This window comes from Aplysia californica, unplaced genomic scaffold (genome assembly GCF_000002075.1).
Source record: "Aplysia californica isolate F4 #8 unplaced genomic scaffold, AplCal3.0 scaffold00053, whole genome shotgun sequence".
NCBI classification, from domain to species: domain Eukaryota; kingdom Metazoa; phylum Mollusca; class Gastropoda; order Aplysiida; family Aplysiidae; genus Aplysia; species Aplysia californica.
This window is the reverse complement of record NW_004797323.1, coordinates 614,562-626,627: the sequence shown is the minus strand read 5'-3', so window position 1 is coordinate 626,627 and position 12,066 is coordinate 614,562. Positions and strand designations below refer to the sequence as shown.

Sequence of the window (12,066 nt, the reverse complement as noted above, 5' to 3'; positions counted from 1 at the left end):
CTTCTCCCATTTGGTCGGTGGTATCCGAGATGAACGTTTACTTTGGAGGTTTTGCCTCTTATTCTTACAGTGTTGAAAGAGGCGTATGCGAAAGAGAACTAGATTGGCTTTTATTTTCCAAGAAACCACGTATCATTTGACTTGAACAGATGCAGTTGCAACTAACTAACAAAAACTTGAAAACTTTTTCTGTCATTTTTATAATTAAAAAGATAAAGACCATGACGGCGAAACCTGGACCTCAAAATTGTCATCGTTTAATGAAAAAAAAGCCAAAGGGTCAAGGGCAGCAGCAAATAATTCAACGGGATTAGGATTAGATCAATTTACTCTTCAAGTCCAGAACTTAAAATACGAACATCTTTTTTAAACACAAAACAAATATCTAAGAAACTAAATTACAAACAAAAGAACTGTCAACTGTTCCAATAGTTTATTGATTTAAAAAATGCAATATACTTTTTTAAAAGTGTGGACTAATTTATTAAAAAAGTAAAGACATGCAAAGGGCAGACGGGTCAGCAACCACATTCAGTTATGAAGAAAAATAGCAACAACGTAGGACATAATAGAACAATATGGCAGAATAGGATGACGTGCATTGTTGTGGAGCTTTGACATTGAGCCATACAGAGGAAACCAATCAGTGATGTTATTACATTGTAAACGTACGGGTTCATATTTCAACGCAAGACCCATTGTCTACATTGCGCCATAAATGAACAAAACAAATGAAACTATTATTATCTCTTGATACACATATTATTATTAACTGAATGCTCTCAGCCTGCAATGGTATCCTTTAGTTAGCTGTTTGGGGGTTGTATTATATGAGATTCTCTATCATACAAACGGTCTTATACCGTCTGTGATTTGACATTCACCTGCTTTCTGTTCAGGTCAAGCAGTTGCAGTGTTTAAGGAAGCATATCCTTTTCCCATAACAAATACACGCACACAAAAAACCCCAAACAACAACAAACAAACAGACAAAACAATCAGATATTGAACAATCAATACACAACAGAGATAGATAAAACTCATCCAGCTGCCACTAGATGACAAAACGATGCATTGCTCCATTCGTTCATCGACCCAGAGGCGCCTAGATTTTATCGTTAAAACACACACACACACACACACACACACACACACACACACACAAACAAACAAACAAAGAAACAAGCAAAGAAACAAACAACAAGATAACAAACAGATGAGCAGCAATTGCAGACATAAAGAAAGAAAAAATAAGTTTCCAGTAAAAAAAACACAACTTCCAGCAAGTTCAAAAACCCAGTGAATACCCAATCGATTTGGCTTCTACTCCTCCCTTACTCTAAGGCAAATCAATGTCTTCTTCTTTTCTCTCTCTCTTCTTTCTCTCTCTCTCTCTCTCTCTCTCTCTCTCTCTCTCTCTCTCTCTCTCTCTCTCTCTCTCTCTCTCTCTCTCTCTCTCTCTCCCCCCCCCCTCTCTCTCTCATAGCCTTCAAAACCAAAAAAAATACCCCCCCCCCCACCCCAAGAATAAAAAACCAACAAAAAATATACACGTAACAAAGACCACCCCACCCATTAAAAAAGCAAGGAAAGAAAAAGAAGGCCTCAAGCATGAGATCTAAAGTTTTCAAATATTGATGATTGTCGTCGAAAAACTGTTTAGATCTTTCTTTTGACCAGCTCAGCTATTTAATACCTCATGCCTCCTACAACTCCAGCCCAACTCCCTCTTCCTACAGACTTGGAATCCCAATATTTTCCTCCTTCTTTGTCTTTCTTCTTTCTTTCCCCCTTAAAGAAAATCTAATTTTCCCGCGAGCCAGTTAGTCGGGTAGAGTTTCTTTTGTCCAACACCATCAATAATTCAGTACAACATGTCATCATTTGATAAACCAGTCGATGTTTGTTCAAATAAAACAAACTTTAACATCAGATTTTAAGATAGTTTCTACATGAACACGCACACAAACATACCAAACACCTACGCTCACAAGCTATCGCGACCTCCTCCAATCCCCCCACCCGAACCTTCCTGACACACATGCAAAAAACTCACATACATGCGCACACACAGAATAATTATACACATAAATTGATACATTCTTTCTCGCAAGAAACACATACAATTAAATGGTCGTTTTTAAGGACATGCGGGCTAACCCAGATTTTGGGGTTTCCAGAAATCTTGACCTACACCAAAATTGGCATTGCCCTACCTATAGGAGAAGTATGGTTTCACTGGTGTGTATATTTGTTTGGTTATAGAGAAAACTCTCCTTGCCTTTTAAAGAAACTGAATAAGGATCCAAGAACTTTACCTTCGATTTTCTCAAAACAGCATTTTTCGGGATAGCCCCCGTGTGCTTACAAGCGGCCATATTTGAGTTCACGGAGACGCACTTGCGAAACATAACTTCCCTGCACTGTCCCCGTGCACTCGAACAATTGTCACTTCTCAAACTCTAGTGCCATTCTAGGCTTTTGATGCGATTGCCAAATGTCATGGATTCTCAAATAAATAAATAACATCCCACGGTAACGTAATTAATTGGACGTGACACTGCATGTTTTGTCTGGGATACATTTATCAGTTACCCGATTTTCTAGCGATATAATTTGTATAACGATGTCAAAAAATTAATTATGACTACTTTCGGTGATTGTTTTTATTTCATTGCTTGACAAAACTGGGTGGGGGCATAATATTAATTAACTTTAACGTAATAATTGCCCAGGGGTTACCGGGACTAAAAGGTAGAGAACGTGTAAGAGCACTCCGGGCATGCGTTGTAACTGATCCTCAAATTAAATGTATGGGATAGCGAAGGCATCCTATTATAGGAATTTGAACAGCCCAAACATAAAAGAGTAGTTACTGAATAAATCGGTTGACAAAAAGTGAACCTATTAAGGAAATGTAAAGTTTTATGTACTGTAATCTGTACAAAATGCATCTTTCCATAAAAGAGTAGTTACTTTTAAAGAAACTGAAGACGGGGCAAAAACTTTATCTTCGATATTCTCAAAACAGCACTTCTCGGGATAGCCCCCGTGTGCTTATAAGCGACCATGTAAAATGATGAGTTCATGGAGACACACTTGCGAAATATAACCTCCCCGTACTGTCCTCATGCACTTAAACATTTTTGTTTTTATTCTTCTTTTCAAGGCACCCCTCAAACTCTAGTGCCATTCCAGGCTTTTGATGCGATTGCCAAATGTCATGGATTCTCAAAAATTTATAACATTCCACCCTTTGTCCCGGTAACGTAATTAATTGGATGTGACACCGCAGGTTTTGTCTGGAATACATTTATCAGATACCCGATTTTCTAGCAACATATTTTGTATAACGATGTCAAAAAACTAATAATTACTACTATTGGTAATTGTTTTCCTTACATTGCTCAACAAAACTGGGTGGGGACATAATATCAATTAATATTAATTAACTTTAAAGTAATAATTACCAAGAGATTACCGGGACTAAAAGTTAGAGAACGTGTAGGATCACTCCGGGCATGTGCTGTAACTGATCTTCAAATTAAATGTATGGGATAGCGAAGGCATCCTATTATAGGAGTTTGAACCGCCCAAACATAAAAGAGTAGTTACTGAATAAATCGGTTGAAAAAAAAGTGAACCTACTTAGGAAATTAAAAGAGTTCTAAGTACTGTAATCTGTACAAAAGCCATCTTTTTCATTTTATCAGTAAGTTTATACGTTTCATTTTATCAGTAAGTTTATACATTTACGTTGTTAAATTCTTTGTCCTTTCGGGAGACTTCATCCACGTACAAATAATATTTCTTTGTGACTTAGTATCGGTTTCGTGGAACAATGCGATAAAATAAAACCATAGCAGGAATGTTTAGCAGGTCAAAAACCAAGTATTCCTGGTTTTTCTTTCCTGAAGCAATACAGACTAGGCTTGGCCTGCTAACCGGTAGGTGCCAGCCTATCTTAACCTTATTCGTACGTTGTGTTTTACTATCGTATCCATAAGACGTGGGGAACTCTGTGCCACCACTTTCCAAATAGGAAATTTACTCGTAAATCCGATCCGAACGCTTTGCATAGCAATCTGTTAAAAATATTTTGAGAAATACTGAAAGTTTCAAAGAGATCTTCGCACTAGAAGTATTCTAAAATGACAATGTGAAGAATACAACCCCGGGGGTACACAGTAACCCCAGGGTGTCGGATAGCGCTAACTGGTGTCTCTGGAATAACTGTTGGGCGCTTCACTTTTTTACGCTAAATATACAAGTTCGATTACCGAGTAAGGGTGTTCGTGTTGTATTTTCTTCTGTTCGTTGGGATACTGTATTTCACTCAGCCTGGATGGGCATCGATAGAAAAGGTCGAAGCAGCCAGCCTCCTAAATAGTTTATATTGTGTCGATGCTGGCGTGAACATTTACTATTTATTTAATCAAGTTCAAATTAACAAACACATAATACGAGCACAATAATAGATATTCGTCCTAACAATTCATTGCCAAAAGTCACGTGATACTCTCGCTGTAGATAATCTCAGGATCTGTGAAAGTCTACTTAAGCCTCCCCACCCCCACCCCCCGACTCGGATTTGACTGTCTAATACACACATCCAGGTTCCTACATGATTCCCCCCACCTTCCCTGACACACACACGCACACACACACACACACACACACACACACACACACACACACACACACACACACGCACACACACACACACACACACACACACACACACACACACACACACACACCACATACTCTCTTTGTGGGAGCCACATATGAACTCTCGTGACATCATGTGTGAAAGAGTCTTTTTACTTATTCTAACAATCTTTTTGAGGGGTGGAGTGGGGGTGGGGGGGGGGGGTGGAGATGGGGGGTATATCAAGTAGACCTTTAGGCCGCCAATTATATTCTCAAGAGGTGAAAATATACTCACCCGTTATTCTCATCCCCACCCCGGTGTGGGCATGTTTCTTCATGTAGATCTAGGCCAACTACTGATTGCCGTAGCCATAGATAGCCTTAATTAAAAAAAAAACAACCCCAATCGAATAGCCTTCTTAAAATTAGGCTATATTTGTGAGTATCGGTAGATCAGATGCGTTATGCTCTAGACATCTTGTCATTGCATATTATAATTATAACCATAGGTCTAGGTCTAGATCTAGATCTAGATTTAGTGTAGCTTGTTATTTTTTTTCCCTGTTGTTTGTTGTTCATGGTGTGAAATGGCCTTCATCCAGCCCATTAAATAAACTAAACCTGAAACTTATCTAGGTCTGTACAACAACTTATAAGTTATTCTCTGTGCTGTACTGTGTGTGTCTGTGCTATAGCACACCTGATGAGGGGGGGGGGGGTGAGAATAGCGAGACACGGGGAGACAGGCTATTCTCTCTCCCTCCTGGTGACAATAGCCAGTTCCAGATGTTTACCTCAAGAGAGTAGCCACTTCCACACGTTTACCTCAAGAGAATAGCCACTTCCACACGTTTACCTCAAGAGAATAGCCACTTCCACACCTTTACCTCAAGAGAGTAGCCACTTCTAGACGTTTATCTCAAGAGAGTAGCCACTTCCACACCTTTATCTCAAGAGAGTAGCCACTTCTAGACGTTTACCTCAAGAGAGTAGCCACTTCTAGACGTTTACCTCAAGAGAGTAGCCATTTCCACACGTTTACCTCAAGAGAGTAGCCACTTCCACACGTTTACCTCAGGATCTGTAGACACTGTAGCAGCTTCTCCCTGAACGACTGGCTGAGAGCCGTGTACACCATGATGTTGGAGAAGTGGTTCACCAGGAACAGCTGAGCGGCCATGCTCCGCCTCACGTCCGTCGTGCTTGTGTCAGTGGGCGGGGCTAAGGCTGTGGTCAAGATGACCGCCCAGGAGATGGACCAGGAGATCACGAATATGGCTGTGATGACGGCCAGAAGTTTGGTGATGTTGTGCTCCCGCTCGGCGCTTCTCTTGGTGATTTTCTCACAATCTGTGAAAAACAACAAAACGACGTTTTTATTCCCTAACCATGTAAATGGATGAAATAGGTTAACGCTGGTTTTGCTCTAAAACCAATGCCGGGACGATCTGTGGATCCTGAAAGAAAATCAGGTGTCATCATGCTATTTAAGTAGTTTAAAAATATTGTGGAATAGCTTTTCTCTCTTCTCTCTTTCACATCAGAAAGGTTTAAAAATGCCTTGGCCTTTCAAACGATTTTCAAGAAACCGTTATAAATCGCTATTGTAATACGGGGTGCTCACTACGGCTGGATCGGGCCTATCGCCAGACTCGATGGCCTGAAACTGAAAACAAACACGTTTGTTTTTGAGGCGATCGAGTCGGGCGATCGGCCCGATTGGCCGACCCCATCCATAGTTTGTACCGACCCACAGAATTCTACACTTATAGAACGGGAACTGTACCACGTGACCTGTGAGGAATTGAAGACCGAAAACAATGGCGTCTTGAGGGCACGATTTATCGTTTTCGGAAGTAACCTTATAGCTTTTAAAGCAAGAGCGGCTTTTACAAACGAGTGAAAAGTGGAACATTTACTGTCAAGTTTGTAATTTTGAGTTACAGAATTCACTGTGCTACGTAGAGATTGGAATTAAGGTTTTAAATTGAGGTGTTTTTGGGTGCAACAACAGAAAAAGCAGACATAGAGAGTTTATAAAAACAAGATCTACAGAACTGTGAAAAAATTTGTAACACGGATAGCTTCCCACACACATTTTGCATACGCATATATATATGGCCTACGTAATTTTTAATAGCAAAACTTGTTACAAGAAATTTGTTTTACACTGAACATATTTTTTCACTAGATCTAATTAATGTTCTCAAAACATGCGTTCCATAATTAGCTTTATGTCGCCAGCAGAAGTAGGAAAAAGGACGGACTTGCTTTTAAAAGAGATTTAGCTCCAGCTATAAACTTTTTAAAAATCTGTAGAAACCATTGACTGGGATTTTAAAAAAAATATTGGGCTAGTATTTATTAAAGAATTTTCTTTACAGAAATTTCTAGAATAATATAGAACCTATGGATGTGTACAAATGTTTGAAAAAAATACTCATCGGTTAAGACGAACTGATATAGATCTTCTAAGTCATTGTGTAAAAGTAGGAGAATCTAGATCTAGGTGTTCGATAGTTCAGTAGCCTAGATATTTGATAATAAGTTGCGCATCAAATTTTTGACCGCATGTTACAGTAGTAGAGATAGCGTATTATTTTCATCCTAAACATTAATTTCCGCATCCATACACCTTTTTGGGCCTTTATAAGCACATGTAGTCCTACTTTAATTATGTTACTTTCATAATTGTTTTTGAAAGCATTTTCAATTCCTTTCACTTACAGTTCCCACGCGCGGGCACATATAATTATGATTATAATTTAAGATTCCAAATCTGACGAATGTATTATTAAATAGCGTATAATGCTGAGTTAGCCAATGCATTGCAATGCGCGCTATTATCAATTATTGAATTGTAACAAGACTTCAATTTGATCCGTAACAAGAGACCACTTATTTTTTTATACGTGTTCATGAATGTGTGTTTGTTTACTGTGTGCGGGGATTAAAAATTAAAGATTAAAGATTCCAGATCTGACGAATGTATTTATAAAATAGCGTAATAGTGCTGGGTTAGCCATTATTATTATTATTATTATTATTATTATTATTATTATTATTATTATTATTATTATTATTATTATTATTATTATTATTATTATTATTATTATTATTATTATTATTATTATTATTATTATTATTATTATTATTATTATTATTATCCGATGCCTTGCGATACACGCTTTTATTAATTAATTGAATTGTAACAGGACTTCGATTTGATCCGTAACAAGACACCACTTATTTTTTCTTATATTATACGTGTTCAAAAATGTGTGTTTTTTTTTTACTGTGTGCGGGCATTAAAATTAAATATTCCAGGTCTGACGAATGTATTTATTAAATAGCATAGGCCTATAGGGCAGGGGTGGCCAACGCATTGCGATACGCACTTTTATCAATTAATCGAATTGAAACAGGACTTCAATTTGATCCGTAACAAGAGACCACTTATTTTTTCTTATATAAATTCGTGTTCAAAAATATGTGTTTGTTTACTGTGTGCGGGGATTACAGGGGGACATGCCCATCCCCTCGACATGTGATCCAGGGTATGGGGATACATTAATTTTCTCAAAATGCACACAGCTCTGAAATCCTTGACCATCACTCACCATGGAACTCTTTCTGTTGTGACTGTAGACACAAGTTTCTTCATTATCACATCTGAATGAGCCTATCATTCATGCATTAGAAATCACACTCCCAACACACAGAAAATGACTTTGAACATATATATTCAGGAAACATATGCCAGTTCCACTCTTGTTTACTTTGTTTTACATTATTGGCTTTTATGTGTAAACCAATATTTTGAGGCCTTTTCTGCATTTTTGTGTTTTTGGCAGCATGTACAATAGGCCTATGTATTTTATATGTGCAACCGACACATTCTCCAATCTCTTGGTTTTGTTAGACTCGGACGTGCTTTATACAAAGCATGTTGTTGTACACACTACTGATGCAAACACAGACAGAGATGAATTCTTAAAGTGAGAAATAATACATTTCCTCAATATAAGCTCAATTTATTTAGCTCTTTCTAGTAAATTGGAGAAAAGGCTTATATTGTTCTTTTTTGCTTGCTTTGGATGGCCTTAAGTTTAATGACAATACTATTGTAGTGAGCATGTTACTGTCAGCATCCCCTTTATCGTAGATCTAGTACTAATCAAGACTAGATTCTATCTAGATATTTTGCCACAGAATTAATGTTCATAATTAGTGTTATTATTAAGTGTATTGTGATTGTGAAGATCTTTAGTAGATCTAGAGCAGATCTATCTAGATCTAGATCTAGATCTAGAATCTAGATCCCATCCCATCATTAAAAAAAACCAACAAACCAACAATACAAAAATACAAAAACATTGTAACACTGCCATTATGACATATTGTTGGCAATAAAAATGTACTAGACTATTTCACTATATTTCCTCTTCGAAGAAAGTTTTAAAATACTGATGTAAGGTGTCTTCCAAGCCCTACCACTAGCATCAGCGTGCATAGCAACGCGAAGCCTCGCTGTGCGCGCAGCCAAAGGTGCCCTCAACAGGCCGTCATGTTTTAGTTTCAATTCCTCACAGCGAATCAGCGATCGCAAAGAGGAAGTTCCGCTTCTATAAGTGTAGAATTCTGTGTACCGACCTCGTTTTGAACTTGAAGACGGCAATGACATCTGAAAGGTAGGGTGCTTAGTACCCTGAAAACTCTTCTGACACCAAACCCCTCCTCCAGACTCAGGTCTTCCTCCCCCTCTCCTTCCCCCTCCACCCGCCAATTACAGTCCAATAACACACGCACGAGTCGTCTTATCCCGATTTGTTAAGTGCTGAAAACTGACATGCCCCAAGGACCTGACGATTGATCAAACTGATAATACAGGCAACGATGAGAATTCCATAGAGAGTCTATACTGCTTTCGATCCTTGCTCCAAAGATGAAAAATCAATGACTGTCCTTCCCCCGCGAGAGCTGTTGCAAAATTACCGCTGAGGGCAGTGGGTCAAAATTTACGTTGAAGGAGAAATTTATCAACCAATCTTTCGATCGGGCATCACTTTTCGATGTTATTCATACTGGCCCGCAGGTCGCGAGTTTGACAACCTTAGATTTAAATTGTTTAACCCTCTCCGTACGCCCTGGGGTAATTTTGTATCCCGGGGTTGTATCTCTTACATTTTAGAATACTTCTAGTACGAAGATCTCGGTGAAACTTTCAGTATTTCTCAAAAAATTATTTTGACAGACTGCAATAATGCAAAGCGGATTATTAACGAGTAAATTTCCTGTTTGGAAGTGGTGGCGCAGAGTTCCCCACGTAGCAAAACACGACGTACGGATAGGGTTAAGAGACGCGCTGCTTCTATCCTGCCTGTCAAAGTCAACCTTTTGGGCTACAGCATCTCAGTGGATAACAAGCAGGCATGCTCGACAAAGCGCCTCTCTCATTCGAAAATCGAACCCTAGAGCGAAGGCGGTAACCAATACACCCTAATTGCCAGTAAAAAAATACTTCAACAAACTCGCCCTTCGCTCCTCCACCTCAAAGAAGTCATTCTTTTTCCCTTTCGTCAGATCTGTATGTGAGGCAGCATGGTGAAATCAGGCGCTCGTCAAAATAATGAAAGTGTAAGACACTTTTTTTTCAGCAGGTTTAGGAATTTTTATCGAATTTTTATTTTTTGGCTTAACACATTTGCTTGTGAATTTTACTTATAAAGTTTATATTATAAACGTTGATTTAAGGCACAAAATATGTAATTTTTTAGTTCTCAAAGACTCTTTAGCTATTGGAGTTACACAACTTTTGCGGCCATTTTCTCGCTAACTTCACTGAAACCAGGCAACTCCATTTTCTTCAATCGGAAATATCTGTAGTTCTATTCAAGATAAATGGATATTTATTTCATTGGAAGTAAGGAAAATAAATCAGATTTATTTCATTGGAAGTAAGGCAAATAAATCAGCTTTCAGATGATAACACATGCCCAAAAATTGACGAGTGCCTGATTCCACGGCGTCGTGACACATATCTCTCCCACGCACTGACATTCTTTCAATGTCCATGAAATGTTGTTGTAAAACGATCAGTTGGCAAAGTGAACCCAATATACTGGCCTCGTTGATTTATTGGAAAGGGAACAACTCCACAAGGGTTTCTATAACGTTTGTCCAGCCTTTGTAAACAGACATTAATCCAGATTGTCAATCCATTACATTCGTTTTCAGTTCTGCCAAAGAAATATTATACCTCCATGGCCCATTCCAGACCATGTCCCCCTTTCCTTTTATTGTTCTTATAAAAACAACTCGCACAACTCACCAGTACAAAACAACTTCTCCCCCCCCTCTCTCTCTCTCTCCCCCTCTCTCTCTCTCTCTCTCTCTCTCTCTCTCTCGGCAGATCCTACTATGGCTGGTGTACAGCAACAGCGTGTGGAATCCTCTCATCTACGCCATCATGAGCAAAGCCTTCCGCTCCGGCCTCGCCAACCGGCTCAGCAACGTCTTTGACCAGGACCTCAGCGGCTCAGGGGAGAGCGGAGTAAGTTCGCGCCAAATCCCGACCTCGCAGTGTATCGGGACGACGTCCATGCTGATGCATTCCTCTTCGGAGACCACCACCCCTTCCTCCTACATGCTGCCCTTCCAGCACGCTGTAGGATCTTCCGACGGGGGGCCCCGAGGAGGCGGCGAGAGTGAGGCGAGGGGATGGTCGAAGACCACCGTGCGCTCGCTGCCTCTGATGTTCTGATGAGTCGAAAATCAGCCTGTGATGAGTCAAAAATCAGCCTCCGAGGAATAAAAAATCAACCTGTGATGAGTCAAAAATCAGCCTCCGATGATTCGAAAATCAGCCTCTGATGAGTCGAAAATCAGCCTCTAATGATTCGAAAATCAGCCTCTGTTGAGTCGAAAATCAGCCTCTGATGAGGCGAAAGTCAGCCTCTTTTAGTTTTAGTTCGAGTTTTTCGGCACTTGCAACACAATAAGGCCATATAAGTGCCGAAGTTAGAGGTAGCACAAGAGAGGAAAAAGTAAAATTGTTCCCGCATCTGATCCGAACATTGGGGATTGCCTTGCTAATGAGACAACTTCCTGGGCCTTCAGCATATTGTAGTAGGGTGGCCAATTCCTTTCCACGCCACCTTTACTTCCCCAACTCGTAGTCAGGTACCCATTACTGCTGGGTGGGCAGGAGGGGGCGAAAAAGACGATAGCTGTTTGATAGGAAAGAAGAAGCAAACCACACATGAGCACCCGCCAACCACCCACAAATCAGCCTCTGATGAATCGAGAATCAGCCTTGTGATGTAATGTGAGATGACATAACTCGGACGAAAGGTTGTTCCTACTACTACTACTACTACTACTACTACTACTACTACTACTACTACTACTACT

At 39.6% G+C, this 12,066-nt stretch overlaps 1 protein-coding gene across 1 annotated transcript in view; it reads right to left on the bottom strand.

Annotated features, from left to right (window-relative positions):
- Positions 1–4,868: 4,868 nt before the first annotated feature.
- LOC101858696 overlaps positions 4,869–12,066 on the bottom strand; it is a 49,897-nt gene continuing 42,699 nt past the window's right edge. The window contains exon 7 of the mRNA XM_035968352.1: positions 4,869–6,003. Coding sequence (XP_035824245.1) covers positions 5,723–6,003 — 281 coding nt within the window. The 3' untranslated portion in view covers positions 4,869–5,722. The remainder of the gene's footprint in view (positions 6,004–12,066) is intronic.